This window comes from Neoarius graeffei, chromosome 5 (genome assembly GCF_027579695.1).
Source record: "Neoarius graeffei isolate fNeoGra1 chromosome 5, fNeoGra1.pri, whole genome shotgun sequence".
Classification (NCBI taxonomy): domain Eukaryota; kingdom Metazoa; phylum Chordata; class Actinopteri; order Siluriformes; family Ariidae; genus Neoarius; species Neoarius graeffei.
Window position 1 is genome coordinate 5,210,745 of NC_083573.1, and position 23,983 is coordinate 5,234,727.

At 38.3% G+C, this 23,983-nt stretch overlaps 1 protein-coding gene across 1 annotated transcript in view; it reads right to left on the bottom strand.

Annotated features, from left to right (window-relative positions):
• LOC132886418 (coiled-coil domain-containing protein 178) overlaps positions 1-23,983 on the bottom strand; it is a 51,346-nt gene that overhangs the window by 24,435 nt on the left and 2,928 nt on the right. Inside the window, exons 5-11 of the mRNA XM_060921028.1 lie at positions 23,195-23,398; positions 22,842-23,062; positions 21,396-21,538; positions 17,290-17,443; positions 14,393-14,488; positions 13,645-13,781; positions 3,157-3,340 (exon numbers count right to left, since the gene is read on the bottom strand). Coding sequence (XP_060777011.1) covers positions 3,157-3,340; positions 13,645-13,781; positions 14,393-14,488; positions 17,290-17,443; positions 21,396-21,538; positions 22,842-23,062; positions 23,195-23,398 — 1,139 coding nt within the window. The remainder of the gene's footprint in view (positions 1-3,156; positions 3,341-13,644; positions 13,782-14,392; positions 14,489-17,289; positions 17,444-21,395; positions 21,539-22,841; positions 23,063-23,194; positions 23,399-23,983) is intronic.

Here is a 23,983-nt window from a genome sequence, read left to right on the forward strand (position 1 = left end):
GTTCGCCGGGAAAGAGAAAGACACGCTGAACACCCGAAAGGCTCCCAAAACTTCATCAGACATTCTTCACACATATTCACAAGAGAAAAACATACCAACGGACATCGAAAAACTGGAAAGGAGACACGTCGGAGATGTAAAACTTGCGCGCTCACGAGCGACTGTGACAATTTATAAACAAACATTGCAAACCACTAGGTTTGCTTTGTTAAGTACGGAAGATTTTGAGAGAATTTTGAAAGAGAAAGACACGCTGAACACCCGAAAGGAATGTGTATGAATAATAATATTGGCTGGCTTTTTTTATTTGACTTGTTCAAGATCATGCGAGCTGAATGGAATATATCTGACATACCACGATAAAAAGCCAGTCAATATTATTTAAATATTTGGTTGTATATCTCTTGCTTGCAATAGCTGCATCAAGCCCGAGACCCACTGACGTGATGCTTTTCCAGGCTTGTACGTACCACAGCTTCTTTCAGCTGTTGTTTGGTTTGAGGGGTTTCTTCATTCCGTCTCCTCTTTAAGAGATGAAATGGCGCTCAACTGGTTTCAAGTCTTGCGACTGACTTGGCCAGTCTAAAACCTGGTCATCAGTTTTCCCCTGTTGGCTTTGTTGTGTTGGCTCTGCGTTTTGGGTCATCGTCTCTGTGCATTTCTCTGCAAATTGGCAGAACAATTCTGTAGATTTCTGGATTCGTTCCACTGCTACCTTTATGAGTTGCATCATCAATAAAGATTAGTGAGTCCGTTCCAGGAGCAGCCATGCAAGCCCAAGCCATGACACTACCTCCATCGTGCTTGACCGATGAGCGTGCATGTTTTGGATCATGAGCAGATCTTTTCTTTTTCCACAAATTGACTTTTCCATCACTTTGGTAGAGGTTAATCTTCAACTTTTGTGGCTCATTTCTTCACGAATTCCAAGCCGGCCTTCTGATTCTTCCTGCTGATGAGTGGTTTGCATCTTGTGGTTCCTTTATTAGGAACACCCATCCACCTGCTGTTTTATGCAGTTCTCTAATCAGCCGATCCCTCGACAGCAGCACGATGCATCAAATCACAAACTTCAGTTAATGTTCACAATGTTCAAACATCCAAACGGGAAAAATTGTGATCTCACAGTGAAGTGTGACTTTCTTTCTTTCACTGTGGTATGGGTGTTGGTTTGAGCCAGATGAGTATTTTTGGTATGAGTATTTCAGAAACTGCTGATCTCGTCCTGGGGTTTTCACACACAACAGTCTCTGGAGTTTACACAGAATGGTGTGAAAAACAAAAAACATCGAGCGAGTGAGTGAGCGACAGTTCTGTGGGTAGAAACAAACGCCTTGTTGACAAGAGAGCTCAGAGGAAAATGGACAGATTGGTTCGAGCTTTTTTGCCAGGAAGGATATAGTAACTCATATTATCACTTTTTACAACCGTGGTGAGCAGAAAAGCATCTCAGCATGCAGCAGCAGAAGAACACATTGGGCTGCACTCCTGCGAAGAACAGGAATCTTAGAATCAAGAACAAGTTCCTCTTAAAGTGGCTGCTGAGTTTATATCCCTCATCAACTGCTGTTGTCTTCCTTGGCTGACCTGTTCCATGTCTGCTTGTTAACACACCAGTAGTTTTTTTATTTTATTTTTCAAGACATTCTAAATTGTTGGATTGGTGATGCTCTTTGCTTGGGCAATGGCTGTACTTAATTTTCCCTCTTTATTTGCTTCAAAAAGGTTTGCTGTTCTCCCATCGACAGCTCTCTGGTCTTCATGTTGGTTTATCCTTTTTAATAACAAACGGAGTCTTCACAGGTGAAACCCAGGGCTCAAACCAAAGCTGTTAATACTTTAAACAATCAGTTTAACAGGTCATACCTGGGCAACAAGAAATACCTGTTTGTCACATATTCCCAAAAAATTGGTGGATTCAAACAAAACGTGCTGTGTAAATATATACGGTACCAGTCAAAAGTTTGGACACACCCTCGAATTCTATGTTTTTGCTTTATTTTTATGAACTAAATGTCACTTCACGTCTCAAAGTAATAATGATGTTGTTTCTCTTTCCTTAGTTGAGCGGTTCTTGACGTAATATGAACGGATTACTACAGTTGTGGTGTTGAAGAGGGGTATTTACGATATTTTTATGACTGATGACAGTATTAACTGTTTGATAATGTTAAGCGCAGCCCTGCGATGACCTGGTGACTTGTCCAGGGTGTACCCTGCCTCCCACCCATAGTCAGCTGAGATTAGCTCCAGCTTGCCTGCAACCCTGCACAGGATAAGCGGCTACAGATAATGAATGGATGGATGATGTTAAACGCATTAAGAAGGCAAGAAACTTGTCCACTAATTAACTTTTGACGAGGCACCTGTTAATTGAAAAGCATTCCAGGTGACTTCCTCATGAAGCTGGTTAAGATAATGCCAATAGTGTGCAAAATATCATCAAGGGAAACGCTGGATACTTTGAAGAATCTAAAATATGAAACATATTTTGTTTTTATTTACTATATAATTCCATATTTATTTCATAGTTTTGATGTCTTCAGTATTGTTCTACAATGAAGAAAAAAGAGTGAAAATGCAAAAAAACGTATGAAGGCGTAGAGTAGGGGAGTACAAACTTTTGACTGGTACTGTAAATGTAAACATCAGGAAATGAAAGCTGAAATTCTGATCTATAGTCTCATTTATTTTTTGATCTTAAACCCAATTTTTTTTTTTTTTGCATTGCAAAAACAAAAGAATTGGCCTTGCTATTCCAATACTTCTGGAGAGAAGTGTGTGTGTGTGTGTGTGTGTGTGTGTGTGTGTGTGTGTGTGTGTGTGTGTAAATTACAGTGTGTCCAAAAACTATAAACTATCACGCAGGAATGATCAGTCTTATGCATTATAAAGCTGGCTCCATCACCTGAAAAGTAGCATTATAGCATAAAGTAATGCTGATTCTCAATAGCATCATATACCTCCTCCGCTGATACACAAACTCTGGGAGATGTAGTCATGAAAATTAATGAAAGATGACTTAAGATGTAATAATGAGGCTTGGTTCCTGGTTCTGCTGGCCGCATGGCTACCCATACGACTGGGTATTAAAACGGAATAAAACCAGAAGTAGACTATTTCAGACAATAGGTGGACTATGAAGACTTTCCTTACCCTCATGCTCTGCTCCTGAACGAGTGTCTGCTGCTTCAGGTCCTCCAGCCGAGCCTTGGTGTTCATGTGGCGGGCAGTGTGCAGTGCCAGCTCACCCTTGGCCTGATCCCTCTGTTCCTCATTTTGACTGATCTTCTCTAGTATCCGCTTTTGTTCCTTCTGCAGCTGCTGCACCGCCTGCTTGCTACAATGAGTAAAACACACGCACACACACACACACAAAAGGCAAATATTCACATTATCACTTCATTAGATAAAATGATAAAAATGAAGAACAAGGAGAAATGGACACTCATTAAATACGTGCAGATTTTGCCAAACACGATAAAGAACAAAACTCAACGGCTCCTTTACTGCTTGGTACTAAAACAATTTTATAGGCTTTGTATTTTTCAGACTGCATTTGAATTTACTGAATAGTGTTTGTTGTACAGTGTTTACCGTATTGTACAGTGTTTACTGTATTGTGTTTGTTGTACAGTGTTTACTGTATTGTGATTGTTGCAGTGTTTACTGTATTGTGTTTGTTGTACAGTGTTTACCGTATTGTGTTTCTTGTACAGTGTTTACTGTATTGTGATTGTTGCAGTGTTTACTGTATTGTTTGTTGCACAGTGTTTACTGAATTGTGTTTGTTGTACAGTGTTTACCGTATTGTGTTTGTTGTACAGTGTTTACCGTATTGTGTTTGTTGTACAGTGTTTACTGTATTGTTTGTTGTACAGTGTTTACTGTATTGTGTTTGTTGTACAGTGTTTACTGTATTGTGATTGTTGCAGTGTTTACTGTATTGTTTGTTGTACAGTGTTCACTGTATTGTGATTGTTGCAGTGTTTACTGTATTGTGTTTGTTGTACAGTGTTTACCATATTGTGTTTGTTGTACAGTGTTTACTGTATTGTGATTGTTGCAGTGCTTACTGTATTGTTTGTTGCACAGTGTTTACCGTATTGTGATTGTTGTACAGTGTTTACCGTATTATGATTGTTGCAATGTTTACTGTATTGTTTGTTGTACAGTGTTTACCGTATTGTGTTTGTTGTACAGTATTTACTGTATTGTGATTGTTGCAGTGTTTACTGTATTGTTTGTTGTACAGTGTTTACCGTATTGTGTTTGTTGTACAGTATTTACTGTATTGTGATTGTTGCAGTGTTTACTGTATTGTGTTTGTTGCACAGTGTTTACCGTATTGTGATTGTTGCAGTGTTTACTGTATTGTTTGTTGCATAGTGTTTACCGTATTGTGATTGTTGTACAGTGTTTACCGTATTATGATTGTTGCAGTGTTTACTGTATTGTGTTTGTTGCACAGTGTTTACCGTATTATGATTGTTGCAGTGTTTACTGTATTGTGATTGTTGCACAGTGTTTATCGTATTGTGTTTGTTGCAGTGTTTATTGTATTGTGTTTGTTGTGCAGTGTTTACCGTATTGTGTTTGTTGTACAGTGTTTACTGTATTGTGATTGTTGCAGTGTTTACTGTATTGTTTGTTGTACAGTGTTTACCGTATTGTGTTTGTTGTACAGTATTTACTGTATTGTGATTGTTGCAGTGTTTACTGTATTGTGTTTGTTGCACAGTGTTTACCGTATTGTGATTGATGCAGTGTTTACTGTATTGTTTGTTGCACAGTGTTTACCGTATTGTGATTGTTGTACAGTGTTTACCGTATTATGATTGTTGCAGTGTTTACTGTATTGTGTTTGCTGCACAGTGTTTACCGTATTGTGATTGTTGTACAGTGTTTACCGTATTATGATTGTTGCAGCGTTTACTGTATTGTGATTGCTGCACAGTGTTTATCGTATTGTGTTTGTTGTAGTGTTTACTGTATTGTGAATGTTGCAGTATTTACCGTATTGAGATTGTTGCAGTGTTTACCGTATTGTGATTGTTGCACAGTGTTTACCGTATTGTGTTTTTTGTACAGTGTTTATCGTATTGTGATTGTTGCAGTGTTTACTGTATTGTGTTTGTTGTACAGTGTTTACTGTATTGTGATTGGTGCAGTGTTTACTGTATTGTGATTGTTGCAGTGTTTACTGTATTGTGTTTCTTGTACAGTGTTTACCGTATTGTGTTTGTTGCACAGTGTTTACTGTATTGTGTTTGTTGCACAGTGTTTACCGTATTGTGATTGTTGCAGTGTTTACTGTATTGTGTTTGTTGTACAGTGTTTACCGTATTATGATTGTTGCAGTGTTTACTGTATTGTGAATGTTGCAGTATTTACCGTATTGAGATTGTTGCAGTGTTTACCGTATTGTGATTGTTGCACAGTGTTTACCATATTGTGTTTTTGTACAGTGTTTACCGTATTGTGATTGTTGCAGTGTTTACTGTATTGTGATTGTTGCAGTGTTTACTGTATTGTGATTGTTGCAGTGTTTACTGTATTGTGATTGTTGCAGTGTTTACTGTATTGTGTTTGTTGCACAGTGTTTGTCGTATTGTGTTTGTTGTACAGTGTTTATTGTATTGAGATTGTTGCAGTGTTTACTGTATTGTTTGTTGCATAGTGTTTACCATATTGTGTTTGTTGTACAGTGTTTACTGTATTGTGATTGTTGCAGTGTTTACTGTATTGTGTTTGTTGTACAGTGTTTACTGTATTGTGTTTGTTGTACAGTGTTTACCGTATTGTGTTTGTTGTACAGTGTTTATTGTATTGAGATTGTTGCAGTGTTTACTGTATTGTTTGTTGTACAGTGTTTATCGTATTGTGTTTGTTGTACAGTGTTTACTGTATTGTGATTGTTGCAGTGATTACTGTATTGTGTTTGTTGCACAGTGTTTACCGTATTATGATTGTTGCAGTGTTTACTGTGTTGTGTTTGTTGCACAGTGTTTACCGTATTGTGATTGTTGTACAGTGTTTACCGTATTATGATTGTTGCAGTGTTTACTGTATTGTGTTTGTTGCACAGTGTTTACTGTATTGTGTTTGTTGCACAGTGTTTATCATATTGTGTTTGTTGTAGTGTTTACTGTATTGTGAATGTTGCAGTGTTTACCGTAGTGATTGTTGCACAGTGTTTACCGTATTGTGTTTTTTGTACAGTGTTTACTGTATTGTGATTGTTGCAGTGTTTACTGTATTGTGTTTGTTGTACAGTGTTTACTGTATTGTGTTTGTTGTACAGTGTTTACTGTATTGTGATTGTTGCAGTGTTTACTGTATTGTGCTTGTTGTACAGTGTTTACTGTATTGTGATTGTTGCAGTGTTTACTGTATTGTGATTGTTGCAGTGTTTACTGTATTGTGTTTGTTGTACAGTGTTTACTGTATTGTGATTGTTGCAGTGTTTACTGTATTGTGCTTGTTGTACAGTGTTTACTGTATTGTGTTTGTTGCACAGTGTTTACCGTATTGTGTTTGTTAGTGTTTACCGTATTGTGTTTGTTGCACAGTGTTTACCGTATTGTGATTGTGTGTTTACTGTATTGTGATTGTTGCGCAGTGTTTACCGTATTGTGATTATTGTACAGTGTTTACTGTATTGAGTTTGTTGCACAGTGTTTACTATATTGTGTTTGTTGTACAGTGTTTACTGTATTGTTTGTTGCACAGTGTTTACTGTATTGTGATTGTTGTACAGTTTACTGTATTGTGATTGTTGCAGTGTTTACTGTATTGTTTTTGTTGTACAGTGTTTACTGTATTGTGTTTGTTGCACAGTGTTTACCGTATTGTGTTTGTTACAGTGTTTACCGTATTGTGTTTGTTGCACAGTGTTTACCGTATTGTGATTGTGTGTTTACTGTATTGTGATTGTTGCGCAGTGTTTACCGTATTGTGATTATTGTACAGTGTTTACTGTATTGAGTTTGTTTCACAGTGTTTACTGTATTGTGTTTGTTGTACAGTGTTTACCGTATTGTGTTTGTTGCACAGTGTTTACTGTATTGTGTTTGTTGCACAGTGTTTACTGTATTGTGATTGTTGTACAGTTTACTGTATTGTGATTGTTGCAGTGTTTACTGTATTGTGATTGTTGCAGTGTTTACTGTATTGTGATTGTTGCAGTGTTTACCGTATTGTGTTTGTTGTACAGTGTTTACCGTATTGTGTTTGTTGTGCAGTGTTTACTGTATTGTGATTGTTGCAGTGTTTACTGTATTGTGATTGTTGCAGTGTTTACCGTATTGTGTTTGTTGTACAGTGTTTACCGTATTGTTTGTTGTGCAGTGTTTACTGTATTGTGATTGTTGCAGTGTTTACCGTATTGTGTTTGTTGTACAGTGTTTACCATATTGAGATTGTTGTACAGTGTTTACCATATTGTGAATGTTGTACAGTGTTACCGTATTGAGATTGTTGTACAGTGTTTACCGTATTGTGTTTGTTGTACAGTGTTTACTGTATTGTGATTGTTGCAGTGTTTACCATATTGTGTTTGTTGTACAGTGTTTACTGTATTGTGATTGTTGCACAGTGTTTACCATATTGTGAATGTTGTACAGTGTTTACCATATTGAGATTGTTGTACAGTGTTTACCATATTGTGAATGTTGTACAGTGTTACCGTATTGAGATTGTTGTACAGTGTTTACCGTATTGTGTTTGTTGTACAGTGTTTACTGTATTGTGATTGTTGCAGTGTTTACCATATTGTGTTTGTTGTACAGTGTTTACTGTATTGTGATTGTTGCACAGTGTTTACCATATTGTGAATGTTGTACAGTGTTACCGTATTGAGATTGTTGTACAGTGTTTACCGTATTGTGTTTGTTGTACAGTGTTTACTGTATTGTGATTGTTGCAGTGTTTACCATATTGTGTTTGTTGTACAGTGTTTACTGTATTGTGATTGTTGCAGTGTTTACCATATTGTGATTGTTGCAGTGTTTACCGTATTGTGAATGTTGCACAGTGTTTACCATATTGAGATTGTTGTACAGTGATTACCATATTGTGAATGTTGTACAGTGTTTACCATATTGAGATTGTTGTACAGTGTTTACCGTATTGAGTTTGTTGCAGTGTTTACCGTATTGTTTGTCGCAGTGTTTACCGTATTGTGTTTGTTGCACAGTGTTTACCGTATTGTGATTGTGTGTTTACTGTATTGTGATTGCTGCACAGTGTTTGTTGTAGTGTTTACTCTATTATGATTGTTGTAGTGTTTCCTGTATTGTGATTGTTGCACAGTGTTTACCGTATTGTGTTTGTTGCACAGTGTTTACTGTATTGTGATTGTGTGTTTACTGTAGTGTATGTTGTACAGTGTTTACTGTATTATGTTTGCTGCACAGTGTTTACCGTATTGTTTGTTGTGCAGTGTTTACTGTATTGTGATTGTTGTACAGTGCTTACCATATTGTGTTTGTTGTACAGTGTTTACTGTATTGTGTTTGTTGCACAGTGTTTACCGTATTGTGATTGTTGCAGTGTTTACCGTATTGTGATTGTTGCAATGTTTACCGTATTGCGTTTGTTGCACAATGTTTACCATATTGATTGCTGTACAGTGTTTACTGTATTGTGATTGTTGCATAGTGTTTACCGTGTTGTGATTGTTGCAGTGTTTACCGTATTGTGTTTGTTGCACAGTGTTTACTGTATTGTGATTGTTGCACAGTGTTTACTGTATTGTGATTGTTGCACAGTGTTTACTGTATTGTGATTGTTGCTGTGTTTACCGTATTGTGTTTGTTGTACAGTGTTTACCATATTGTTTGTTGTACAGTGTTTACCGTATTGTGATTGTTGCAGTGTTTACTGTATTGTGTTTGTTGCAGTGTTTACCGTATTGTGTTTGTTGCAGTGTTTACTGTATTGTTTGTTGTACAGTTTTTACTGTATTGTGTTTGTTGCACAGTGTTTACTGTTTTGTGATTGTTGTACAGTGTTTACTGTATCATGTTTGTTGTAAAATGTTTACCATATTGTGATTGTTGTATCATGCTTGTTGAGTGATTATTGCATAGTGTTTGTTGTAGAGTGATTATTGGATACTGTTTTTGCCTCATGCTTTTTGTATCATTTTTCCTGTTCAGTGTTTGCTGTTAAGTGATTGTTGGAAAGTGTTTGTTGTTCAGTGATTGTTATATAGTGCTTGTTGGAAATGTTTAACTGGATAGTGTTTGTTGTTAAGTGATTGTTGGAAAGTGTTTGTTGTTCAGTGATTGTTGTATAGTGCTTGTTGGAAATGTTTAACTGGATAGTGTTTGTTGTTAAGTGATTGTTGAATAGTGCTTCTTGTGTAAAGTTTACTGTATAGTTTGTTATACTGTATAGTGATTGTTGTATATAACAACATTGTATATTGTTTATTGTATCGTGTTCATTGTGTACGATTCTATCATGTTTATGGTGTTGTGTTTGTTGTATATTGTTCACTGGATAGTGTTTATTGGGTAGTGTTACATGTATTGGGATTGTTGTCTGGTGGCTGTTGTGTCATGTTTATTGTACAACCCCGATTCCAAAAAAGTTGGGACAAAGTACAAATTGTAAATAAAAACAGAATGCAATGATGTGGAAGTTTCAAAATTCCATATTTTATTCAGAATAGAACATAGATGACATATCAAATGTTTAAACTGAGAAAATGTATCATTTAAAGAGAAAAATTAGGTGATTTTAAATTTCATGACAACAACACATCTCAAAAAAGTTGGGACAAGGCCATGTTTCCCACTGTGAGACATCCCCTTTTCTCTTTACAACAGTCTGTAAACGTCTGGGGACTGAGGAGACAAGTTGCTCAAGTTTAGGGATAGGAATGTTAACCCATTCTTGTCTAATGTAGGATTCTAGTTGCTCAACTGTCTTAGGTCTTTTTTGTCGTATCTTCCGTTTTATGATGCGCCAAATGTTTTCTATGGGTGAAAGATCTGGACTGCAGGCTGGCCAGTTCAGTACCCGAACCCTTCTTCTACGCAGCCATGATGCTGTAATTGATGCAGTATGTGGTTTGGCATTGTCATGTTGGAAAATGCAAGGTCTTCCCTGAAAGAGACGTCGTTTGGATGGGAACATATGTTGCTCTAGAACCTGGATATACCTTTCAGCATTGATGGTGTCTTTCCAGATGTGTAAGCTGCCCATGCCACACGCACTAATGCAACCCCATACCATCAGAGATGCAGGCTTCTGAACTGAGCGCTGATAACAACTTGGGTCGTCCTTCTCCTCTTTAGTCCCAATGACACGGCGTCCCTGATTTCCATAAAGAACTTCAAATTTTGATTCATCTGACCACAGAACAGTTTTCCACTTTGCCACAGTCCATTTTAAATGAGCCTTGGCACAGAGAAGACGTCTGCGCTTCTGGATCATGTTTAGATACGGCTTCTTCTTTGAACTATAGAGTTTTAGCTGGCAACGGCGGATGGCACGGTGAATTGTGTTCACAGATAATGTTCTCTGGAAATATTCCTGAGCCCATTTTGTGATTTCCAATACAGAAGCATGCCTGTATGTGATGCAGTGCCGTCTAAGGGCCCGAAGATCACGGGAACCCAGTATGGTTTTCCGGCCTTGACCCTTAGACACAGAGATTCTTCCAGATTCTCTGAATCTTTTGATGATATTATGCACTGTAGATGATGATATGTTCAAACTCTTTGCAATTTTACACTGTCGAACTCCTTTCTGATATTGCTCCACTATTTGTCGGTGCAGAATTAGGGGGATTGGTGATCCTCTTCCTGTCTTTACTTCTGAGAGCCGCTGCCACTCCAAGATGCTCTTTTTATACCCAGTCATGTTAATGACCTATTGCCAATTGACCTAATGAGTTGCAATTTGGTCCTCCAGCTGTTCCTTTTTTGTACCTTTAACTTTTCCAGCCTCTTATTGCCCCTGTCCCAACTTTTTTGAGATGTGTTGCTGTCATGAAATTTCAAATGAGCCAATATTTGGCATGAAATTTCAAAATGTCTCACTTTCGACATTTGATATGTTGTCTATGCTCTATTGTGAATACAATATCAGTTTTTGAGATTTGTAAATTATTGCATTCCATTTTTATTTACAATTTGTACTTTGTCCCAACTTTTTTGGAATCGGGGTTGTAATGTCATGTTTGTTGTATGTTTATTTTTTGCGAATTTGTATATTATTTCAAGTGTTAACTGTTGTACTGTGCTTAAAATGTCATCAGTTATACTGTACAATGTTCATTGTATATTGTTTTTTGTCTCGTATTTATAATTTAGTGTTTGTTGCATAGTGTTTATTGTATGGTTAATTTATTGTGATTTATGGATATTGTTTATTGTAGAGTAATTGTTCTTTAATGCTTTATGTACCGTCATTTGTACAGTGTTTCACTGGAAACTTTTCTTTTGCATCATGTTTGTTGTATAGTGATTATTGTGTAGTGTTTATTATCGTGTTTTTTGTAGATTGGTTAATGTACAGTGATTATTTTAGAGTGTCTAATGTACTGCAGTTGTGTTTAGTGTATTATGTTTATTGTATAGTGTTTGCTGTGCAGTGTTTAATTGAACCCAGCGGCCAGCGAGGGCCTTTCTGTGTGGAGTTTGCATGTTCTCCCCGTGTCTGCGTGGGTTTCATCCGGGTGCTCCGGTTTCCCCCACAGTCCAAAGACATGCGGTCAGGCTAACGTGGGGCGGCCTTGGACTGAAGTGCCCTTGAGCGAGGCACCGAACCCCTGACTACTCCCCGGGTACTCTAGTGTGGCTGCCCACTGCTCTGAGTATGTGTGCGCACGCGTGTTCACTGCTTCAGATGGGTTAAATGCAGAGGATGAATTTCACTGTAATTGAAGTGTGCATGTGATAAATAAAGGTTTATTATTATTATTATTATTATTGAAGGGTGTTTACTGCAAGGTGTTTGTTGTGCTGTGTTATGTTTATTGGATAATGATCATTATATCCTGTTTATTGAATAGTGTTTAACGTGAGCACTGGTTAAATGGTGTTTGTTACGTAACAATTGTTATATAATATTCATGGTAGAGTGTTTGTTGTACTGGGTTATGTTTATTGGACAGTGATCATGAAATAGTGTTTAACGTGAGCATTGGTTATATGGTGTTTGTTATGTAATGATTGTTACATAAACAATCATTATTGTGTTTTGTGTAGTGTTTAATGTGAGCATTGATTATATGGTGTTTGTTATGTAATGTTCATGGTATAGTGTTTAGTGTAGGGTGTTTGCTGTGCTGGGTTATGTTTATTGGACAGTGATCATTAGTGTTCACTGTATCGTGTTGAACATGAGCCTTGGTTATATGGTGTTTGTTATAAAATGACTGTTACATAATGTTCAGTGTAGGGTGTTTAGTGTAGGGTGTTTGTTGTGCTGGGTTATGTTTATTGGATAGTGATCATTATATAGTGTTTCACATGAGCATTGGTTGTATGGTGTTTGTTATGTAATGACTTACATAAACAATGCATAGTGTTTAGTGTAGTGCTTAATGTAAGCACTGGTTATATGGTGTTTGTTATGCAATGACTTAACATTATAAAACGTTCATTGCATAACACACCATATAACCAGTGCTTACATGAAGCACTACACTAAACACTATGCATTGTGTTTATTGTGCTTATGTAACAATCATTACATAACAAACACCATATAACCAATGCTCGTGTTAAACACTGTACAGTAAACAGTATATCATGATCATGATTCAATGAACATAACCCAGCACAACAAACACCCTACACTAAACACTATACATTGAACATTTTAAAACAATGTATAGTGTTTAGTGTAGGGTGTTTGTTGTGCTGGGTTATGTTTATTGGATCATGATTATATAATGTTTACTGTATAGTGTTTAACGTGAGCACTGTTTATATGGTGTTTGCTATGCAATGATTGTTTTATAATGTTCATGGTCTAGTGTTTAGTGTAGTGTTTGTTGTGCTGGGTTATGTTTATTGGATCATGACCATGATCCAGTGTTTACTGTATAGTGTTTAATGTGAGCAGTGGTTATATGGTGTTTGTTATAAAATTATTGTTACATAATGTTCAATATATAGTGTTGAGTGTAGGGCATTTACTGTATGGTGTTTGTTGTACTGGGTTATGTTTATTGGATCATGACCATGATCCAGTGTTTACTGTATAGTGTTTAATGTGAGCAGTGGTTATATGGTGTTTGTTATAAAATTATTGTTACATAATGTTCAATATATAGTGTTGAGTGTAGGGCATTTACTGTATGGTGTTTGTTGTACTGGGTTATGTTTATTGGATTGTGATATAGTGTTTACTGTATAGTGTTTAACGTGAGCACTGGTTACATGGTGTTGGTCCTGTAATGATTGTGACAGAAAGTTGACTGTATAATGTTTAGTGTTTCAAGTGTAGCATTTGTTGTGCGGTGTTTGTTAGAGAGAGTTTATTGTCCAGTGCTTGATGTATAGTGTTGACTTTGCTGATTGTAAGGCATTTATTGTTTAAAAACAATGTCATAAACTAATATACCAAGCATGAAGTAAAGGTACAGATAGACAGACACACTATCTACACACAGCAGCAAACCTTTGACAGATCTTCTTATTGTAGTCCTCGGATTCTATTTCATGTTCTTTATTTTTATCACGCAGGCGCAAGAGCTCCTGACGCTTCCTGCTGAAGATCTCCTCAGACTCACAGACATTTGCTTCACCTTCATGCCTCTGATAAACAAGAAGCGTGACACTTATAGTTTTGTATACACATTTATAAAAGTGTAATTTAAAAAAAAAAAAAAAAAAGACATGCAGGCATGAGCAAGCATGCAGCAGGATGAAGACGAGATTTGGCTGTATCGGTGATACTGCTGCTTGTTTATGCAGGTTATTGCAGAGCAAGCTTGGCATTTGGACTCGTGATGCTTTTCTTTTTTTTAGTTTGATCATACATTTCACAATGTAGATGTATTTTTTCATAAATTTATCAGAATGATATGGAATAACAGTGAGATCTTAAAAACATCATCTGAGTCATGATTTCAGAATGTTTATGCACTATATACTTAATTATTTTAATGCAGTATATCATGTAAAAATTCGCATGAAAAGATCTAAACATGAGATCAGTGTAACAACAAAATGGTGGTGGTGTGTTTAAGACTATGGACCAATGTCCAAAATAAATCATGGGCCTTTCCTGCCCTCTAGAGGATGACTGAAAACGCTTTTTATCTTTTTTTTTTTAATCCACACATAACATTACTCTAAATGGAGTTATTTTAAAATAGCATTGCGAGCTGATTTGCTATAATTAATATAAAAATATACATACTTACAGTTGCTTGGAGCCGCTTTTGAAAGTTTGTTAAGTCATCTTGTTTTCCTGCCAGTTTTCTTTCATGACTTTGCAGTTTTGCTTTTAGTTCCATAACCTAAAGCAAGAAAGCTGTCATTAACAATGGTTAAACCACAGCCCTGTTGAATTCTTGATTGCAATCGGTTTGACAGCGTTGATTAATTTTCTGTCACAGATATATCCAACGATCAACCAGAACATTATGACCACTGACAGGTGAAGTGAATGACATTGATTATCTGGCGCCTGTCAAGTCAAGGGGTGGGGTATATCAGACAGCAAGAAAGAGAACAGCCAGTTCTTGAAGTTGATGTGTTGGAAGCAGGAAGGATCTGAGCGACTTTGACAAATTGTGATGGCGAGATGACTGGGTCTGACTGAGCATCTCCAAAATGGCACATCTTGTGGGGTGTTCCCGGTAGGCAGTGGTTAGTACCGAACAAAAGCAGCCCAAGGATCCAAAGGACAACCAGTGAACCGGCGAAAGGGTCATGGGTTTCAAAGGGTCATTGATTCGCATGGGGCACAAAGGCAAGGGTTCAATCCCAGAGAAGAGCTACCTACTGTAGCACAAACTGCTGAAAAAGTTAATGCTGGCTAAAACAGAAAGGTGTCAGTTCTCTAACCACTGCAGACCAGGAACACCCCACAGGATGTACCCCTTCTATCTTGAAAAAACTGGAGCACTCACAGCTATCTATTCCTGGTTATTTCACTTTCACTACTGTTGAAGTAAGAAATCTGGGTGTTATTCTGGACTCTACTCTCTCTTTTGACTCACACATTAAAAATATTACTAAAACAGCTTTTTTCACCTGAAAAGTCTCTCCAAACTCTGTCCCTCTTTAACTTCATCTGCAGCTGAAATGCTTATACATGCTTTTGTCACCTCAAGACTGGACTACTGCAATGCCCTGCTCGATGGCATCCCAGCCAAGCGACTAAATAGGCTGCAATATGTCCAAAACTCAGCTGCTCGGGTACTCACTCACACCAGGCCCTGGGATCATATTACTCCTATTCTTTACAACCTGCATTGGCTCCCAGTCATATATCGCGTCCAGTACAAAATTATCCTGCTTGTCTACAAATCCCTACATAACCTGGCCCCTCCCTATTTATCAAATCTCCTAACTCCTGGGGGCGTCGTGGCTCAGGTGGATAAGGCGCCATACCATAAATCTGGGGACCCGGGTTCGATTCCGGCCTGAGGTAATTTCCCGATCCCTCCCCGCCTCTCCCTCCCGCTCATTTCCTGTCTCTACACTGTCCTATCCAATAAAGGTGCAAAAAGCCCAAAAAAAATCTAAAAAAAAAAAATCTCCTAACTCCTTATCAGCTACCTCTAAATCTTCGTTCTACAGATGTCCACCTATTCGTAGTCCCTTACTCTCGGCTCTGCTCTATGGGTGACAGGGCTTTCAGTGTTAACGGCCCTAAGCTGTGGAATGCCCTGCCACTAGCGTTGCGCCAATGCTCAACACTGTCCTCTTTCAAAAAAACAGCTAAAAACACATCTTTTTAGCTTGGCCTTTTCTCTCTTATTTTTAATAACGTTATTATCATTATTGATTTCTCATGATTTTTATTATTGTTGTTCTTATCTTATTGTTTTGCTTTTTATTGTTTTTTACTGTTCAGTGTCCTTGGGTACCTTGAAAGGCGCTTATAAATCTCATCTCATCTCATTATCTCTAGCCGCTTTATCCTGTTCTACAGGGTCGCAGGCAAGCTGGAGCCTATCCCAGCTGACTACGGGCGAAAGGCGGGGTACACCCTGGACAAGTCGCCAGGTCATTACAGGGCTGACACATAGACACAGACAACCATTCACACTCACATTCACACCTACGCTCAATTTAGAGTCACCAGTTAACCTAACCTGCATGTCTTTGGGCTGTGGGGGAAACCGGAGCACCCGGAGGAAACCCACGCGGACACGGGGAGAACATGCAAACTCCGCACAGAAAGGCCCTCGCCGGCCACGGGGCTCGAACCCAGACCTTCTTGCTATGAGGCGACAGCGCTAACCACTACACCACCGTGCCGCCCCGCGCTTATAAATAAAATGTCTTATTATTATTATAATAATAACACCTCACAGGATGTGCCGTTTTGGACATGCTCAGACCCAGTCATCTCGGCATCACAATTTGGCCCTTGTCAAAGCCGCTCAGATCCTTACACTCGCCCATTTTTCCTGCTTCCAACACATTAACTTCGAGAACTGACTGTTCTTTCTTGCTGCCTCATATATCCCACAGGGACATAATGTAAGACTAATAATCAACAGATTAAAATTGCACTGTTTTTTAAGAAAAGTGTTTTGGATACGGTGACGTTTTCTGGATGGAGATGTTTATTTAACATTGATGGAACGAGTCTCCAGTGTCAGTGCTTTGTAACAGTACATTTTCTGACAAAGGAAAGACAGTTTCACGGTCATAATAATAATAATAATAATAATAATAATAATAATAACAACAACAACAGCATTTATGTGTGTGTGTTATTAACTTTAAGAGAAAGAGAAAAAAAGAGTCTGATGAAAGAACAAATATTTATACCTGCTATAACATTAAATGCAACTCTGAATGGATTTTAAAAATACATATTCTTTCATCAATAAAATATTGTAAATGTTGGCAAACTGCTGTGGTATAAAAGGGAAAAAATGCTCTAGGACGGGCTGTTATAGGAAAACAGTGAACTTCGGGTGATAACTAACGCACCACCCTGTTGCTTATTTTTCTATAACGGCTCACGGCTGAGTGTTTTATTCCGAACATATGGAATACTCACTCATTTATGACTGCTCTAGATGTCTGTTCTCAAAGTCTACATTCTGATTTCAGTAATATTTTGTTTAACACTCACAGCATTGCTTATTTCGGTCTCTTGTGTTTCTAGAATGGGGATCTGCTGGAGCATGGCATCAACCTGTTTATCTTTAAACACAACCTTTTCCTCAGCCTTACGCATTCTTGCACACGAAACATCCCAGGAAGACTTCAGCTGCTGGAGTTCGGTTCTGAAAACACCGATGAAGTTGAATGAAATCTCACTTTTCTTCAAAAGAACTTCTTTTTCATGTTATTGACACCTTTCGAGAAATGCAAAAACAATTTGTCATCGTTGAAAAAGCTCAATTATGAACAAGGACACACAATGACGTTGATGTAAAGCACCTCAAATGCCCCGTCCTGAGTAGTGCACTTGGGTCCTTGTTTGCGTGAGGACGTAGCGATCCTATTTCTCATCACAAGCTTCGAAAGGATGCTCACGAGTACCCTGAGTGCGCTCTTTCCAATTGTTTGCAAGGACCAACTCTCAAATGGGCAAAATCCTAAATGGCTTTCTGTCCTATCATCGGGAGTTCAGTCAGAAATTTGAAATATGGCCAAGAGATGTAAAACTGATAAATTATTAATTTTGAAATATGCTGATTAATTTATAAAAAAAATCAGCCAAATCGGTCCAGTTTTTATGGACATTTTTAGGTCTTTAGGTTGTTTTTTTTTTTTTACTTCTATGCATAATTAATAAGGTGAATTAGCATAAAAGTATCGAATTTATATATGGTTTATGAGGATAAATGGTCATATCGTGACGTTTTCTTTTTATTTTACTGCTTGAATAATATCTGGAAGTTTCTGTTGGCCATGAACATCTTTAAAGTGTCTTGTCCCAACCAGCTAATTTGCATATCTTGTATAATTTGCATATACAGGCTAATGCATTAATTAGGCCTAAAAAAATCTGATATTCTATCCTATCAGTAAGTTTGGCTGAAAATGCTTTCAGTGGCCAAACCATGCTTCTGGCAGTCACTTAAAATGTGGCTATAAACACCATGAAGGAAATATGCATATTAGCATATTTTAACCTCATTTGCATATACAGTGGCATGCAAAAGTTTGGGCACCCTTACTGAAAATGTCTGTTACTGTGAATAGTTAAGTGAGCAGAAGATGAACTAATCACCAAAAGGCATAAAGGTAAAGACGACACATTTCAGCGTTTTCTGCAAGGTTTGTGTATTATTTTTGTTTTGTACAATCGGAGAGTGAAAAAAGAAAAGGAACACCATGCGAAAGTTTGGGCACCCCAATACATTTGAGTTCTTAGGTAACTTTTACCAAGGCTCCAGACCTTAATTAGCTTTTTGAGCTGTGGCCTGTTCAAATTCTTCGTTAGGAAAGGTCAGATGATGCAGATTTCAAAGCTGTAGAAATTCTCTGACTCCTCAAACTTGTCCCTAAAAATCAACAGCCATGGGCTCCTCTAAGCAACTCCCTCGCATTCTGAATAATAAAATAATTGATGCTCACAAAGCAGGAGAAGGCTACAAGAACGTAGCCAAGTGTTTTCAGGTAGCTGTTTCCTCAGATCGTAATGTTATTAAGAAATGGCAGTTAACAGAAACAGTGGAGATCAAGGTGAGGTCTGGAAGATGAAGAAAACTTTCTGAAAGAACTGCTCGTTGGATTGCTAGAAAGGCAAATAAAAACCCGTTTGACTGCAAAAGACCTTCAGAAAGATTTAGCAGACCCTGGAGTGGTGGTGCGCTGTTCTACTATGCAGCGACACCTGAACAAATATGACCTTCATGAGAGAGTCATCAGAAGAAAACCGTTCCTGCGTCCGAGCCACAAAATTCAGCGTCTGAAGTTTGCAAATGAACATCTAAATAAGCCTGATGCATTTTGGAAACAAGTCCTGTGGACTGACGAAATCAAAATAGAACTTTTTGGCCACAATGTGCAAAGGCATGTTTGGAGAAAAAAGGGTGCCAAATTCCAGGAAAAGAACACCTCTCCAACTCTGAAGCATGGGCATGGATCGATCATGCTTTGGGGTTATGTTGCAGCTAGTGGCACAGGGCACATTTCACTGGTCGAGGGAAGCATGGATTCGAATAAATACCAGCAAATTCTGGAAGCAAACATCACACCACCTGTAAAAAAGTTGAAGTTAAAAAGAGGGCGGGTCCTACAATAAGACGATGATCCAAAACACACCTCAAAATCTACAATGGAATCCCTCAAGAAGCACAAGCTGAAGGTTTTGCCCGGGCCCTCACAGTCCCCTGACCTAAACATCATTGAAAATCTGTGGATAGATCTCAAAAGAGCAGTGCATGCAAGACAGCCCAAGAAACTTGTAGAACTGGAAGCCTTTTGCAAGGACGAATGTGTGAAAATCCCCCAGGTAAGAACTGAAAGATTATTAGCTGGCTACAAAAAGTGTTTACAAGCTGTGATACTTGCCAAAGGGGGTGTTACTAGGTACTAACCATGCAGGGTGCCCAAACTTTTGCTTCGGGCCCTTTTCCTTTTTTGTCATTTTGAAAATGTAAAAGATGAAAATAAAAATTGTTTTTGCTTAAAACATAAAGGGAATGAGTCGTCTTTAACTTTATGCCTTTTGGAGATCATTTCATCTTCAACTTGCTTAACTGTTCATAGGAACAGCAATTTTGACCAGGGGCGCCCAAACTTTTGCAGACCACTGTAACTGATGACTCCGAAACAAGGTTGCTGGTGTTCAGAAGCGGCAAAACACTTGTTCCTCGGTTTAAATAATCAAAACGAAAGCACCATATTGGGCACAAGAGATCAATCTGTCTCACTCGAGATGTTTGTTTGTGCCGATTGTGCGACTTCCCTGGAAAATTTTTGACAAATTTGCGAGACTTACTGACGCTTCAACTGTATGGTTTGAGTATTTGAACAAGCTGGAGTGTATGCGGTTTGAAATCTGCATACGCACACATCCCACAATGCACTAGGGTATCCCCAGTCACAGGACGAAATTTCTTTTTCCTAGCCAAAGAGGAACCAGTGTTTTGAGGGAAGCCTTTGAGCTATCAAAACAAAAGTACGCTCCAGACACAGTGCCATGGGCACACATACACCTCTCTGGAGTGTACGGAGGTTGAATATATCCATATTTAAGTCGGAGACTAAGCGACATGCATTATTTTATCTATGGAGCATGTTTAGACATGGGAAATTAATATGATCAAAACAGATTATGAGCAGCGTCAATAAAGAGTATAAAAAACCCACCTAAAAAGGCATAAAATTTATTAATAATAATAATAATAATAATAATAAGTTAAATTTATATAGCGCCTTTCAAGAAACCCAAGGACGCTTTACAATTATAGACAAAGAAAAAAATAAATAAAAATAATAAAAATAATAATAAATAATAATAATTAAAAAAAAAGTAAAAAGTCCACCGAGTAGGGGTCAGGATGTAATTCCCGTGGTGTAGCAGCCACAGTCCCACCAAAAGGCGCACGAAAACGAGTCCCACATCTCCAGCACCGCCACCGTGACGCCGTCAGCAACATCGCTCAACACCACGCCATGGATCCACAAAGCAAGCACAGAAGCTCCGCCACGCAGAGCGCTGGTGTGTCCCAAACCGCCTGCACAGCCGCTGCGACACCACCGAGCAACATCGCTCGGAACATCACGCCAAGCATTAAAGCACAGAGCGCTGGACAACCATGATGTAAAATGAGCAAGAGGCTCACTGCAGTCCACAGCTGGGAGCGCAGGCATCACCCACGGCGAACCAAGGCCTGGAGGGAACCGACGCCCAAAACTGGGTCTGGAGCTACACCACAACCGGCGGACAAAACACTCAAACAAACATCAAACTACACAAACACACAGAAAAAAATAAATAAAAAATGAAAATAGAAAAAGAAAGAAAATAAAAATAAAATAAAAAAAGCTCTGGTGAGAAGCGGCAGCCAGAACGCGCACGACGTACTCTCAAACGGAAACGAAAAAAAAAAGAACCAAAATTTGAAAAAAATTGGTGCATTCATCGATCACGCAACCGCCATATTGACCGCTGTCTGAACTCACTACCTATCGACAGTATATACTGTCTGTGCACTACACAGGGCAAATCATCACGGCTTGTATATTCTACGTAGCGTGCTCTATAATTCACTGACTCACATTCGCTCTTTAAGCTGAGCGCGGACGTCTTTGAGCGTCTGTGTGATGGCAGCCCTTTTGTTATTCATCTTCACTTCATCATTCTCCAACTCCTGCTGGGAATTTCTCAGCTCATGGGACAACTTCCTGAGCACCTCAGTAGCCTAAATCAAAACAGAAAAACGCACATCTTATTCGAACACCTTATGTCACATTTGGAAAGTCGGAACACGTGCTCAGATCAGACTGAAACCTGAACACGTACAACCAGGATCTTAATTAGACGTCTCGATAATTAACAGTTATTCCACGAAATCGAGTCGTACATGAGCTGACAGCCGACAAGGGGCGTAGCACCGAGATTGAGTAGAATAACTGTTTTATTCTATTCATATTCACTGGATTTTGAGAAACGGAGCATTTTTGTTTTTTTGCAAATTCGATAAATAAAAACTTTATACAAAACGTCATATACGGTCTCAGTCTTCCAGAAGTGCTTTCAAACATCTAGTCCGAACCTTTTTATCTCAACAGCTTTTCGAGGAAGACCTCAACCCTTTTATTATGTCATAGTCTAACTCGTCCTCTGTTATTATATTGTCTTTGTCCTGTTCATTTTGAGACAGGTGTTTGTTTACTTGTATTTTGCACGAAGTACTTTTGTACAGTATTCTCTTTTTTTATTTATATTATCATATTTATACTACTCATGTTGTTTGTAATCAACATATATATGCACAATATTTTTCTTTATTTTCATTTTACATTCTATATTTTCCCTTCCTTTTGTCACTTGATTTTATGGACCACAATGGAAATAAGTGGTTTCACTTTCTTGTGTCATCGATGCATTTTTAATGTATTTGCAATTGTTTGGATGTATTTACATTGAATTTACGAAATAAAATCCATCAATCAATCAACGTCCGACAAAATCATTTCCGCTTAGAATGTCAATAAACTGATGAAACGACAGTCGCAAATTTGTGAAAAATGCGATAATAATAATTCTTGAAAAATAAAAAGGATATGTTCTTACCATCAAACACTTTTATTCCATATGTATGGTATTTTTTGGGGTGTGGGGCGGTTTTCTTCTTCTTCTTCTTTAGGGTTATTTGGTGGTTGGCAAACCAATTTAAAGGTGCATTACCGCCACCGACTGCGCTGGAGTGTGGAAAGGAGATATTTGGGGGGGGAACAAAAAACAAAACTCTATTCTTTTAGCTATTTCTGTTTCTTTTAAATATTTGTGAACAGCTTTTGCGGTTTTGTTTTCGAGTACAGTTTTTATTTCCTCCTCGGTTGGTTCAGCAACACGCTCTGCCATTTTGTTTTTCTCTACTCACGGTATATGAGCTGATATCCTAGTCGTAGAGTAGCCAATCAGAGCGCGCGATTGCTCGTATCCAGCGAATGTGGATAGAATAAACTTTGATATCTTTCTGAGCAGTGAGCTGTTCTCACCTCCATGAGGGCCGATTCGATCTGCTTCGTGTTCCCGTTTTCTAAGCGCATCTTCTCCTTCACAAGTGGACCCTGTTTCTTTACAAAATCAATCTTCTCGAGCAGCTGACGATTCTGTGTCTCAGCCTGCTTCAGAATATTTCTGACTTGCTGCATTTGATCGTGAGTGACTCGAAGATGCCACCTCAGCTCTGCGATGTCTCTGATGCAGGCTTCGTATTCTAAGGAGCCATTAATAGTTCATGGTTTATCAGAAAACTTTGCAGCTTATGAGAAAACATAACAGTTTATCAGGCAAAATAAAACTAATTTCTTTTTCGACAAAAACATCACAGCTTATTTCCAAACAGTACCGAGCTGCACCGCTAATGGAAACTGTTGCTGTTTCCACAGAGAGAGAGTGTCCTGTTTTCTTCTCAGGCGCTGCGCTTTATGCTGTTCCTCTTGCAGTGCCTCCTTGGCCTCTTGCCGATCTGACTCCAGGCGCCTGATAAGTGACACCACCTCCAGCAGAACGCCACCTGTCCCCTTCCAGAAGGGACACAACGTCTCATTTTCTGTATCAAAAAAAACAACAGAAATACTCAGTAATCTGTCGAAGAAATTACAAGGCAGAACCAAGACATTTGTGGTTTGTTTGGATTCTGACTGTTAGTTCAAGCAGTTTGCTTCCAGCAGGCTCCTAATGAGGAGTATTCAGAGTTGAGTTAAGCGCGCACATCATGATGATTTAGTACCAAAAGTACCTCAGACGTAACTATTCATAACTTGAGCACTATTTAGAAGTTATGCAATAGTTACCCGCACGGAGGCGGAGTTTGTGGAAAACATGCATGAGCTTGTCTCATTTACACGCAATTCTGACAATGAATTTAAGAAAACGTTCCGAAACATTCACTGTACAGGGGGAGCAAAAAAAAGTTCCCACAGCCCCTCATACAGAACAAACATTCAACTGTGCTTCTCTCAAAGATGGATTTTTTTATGGATACAGTGGTGCTTGAAAGTTTGTGAACCCTTTAGAATTTTCTATACTTCTGCATAAATATGACCGAAAACATCATCAGATTTTCACACAAGTCCTAAAAGTAGATAAAGAGAACCCAGTTAAACAAACAAGACAAAAATATTATACTTGGTGA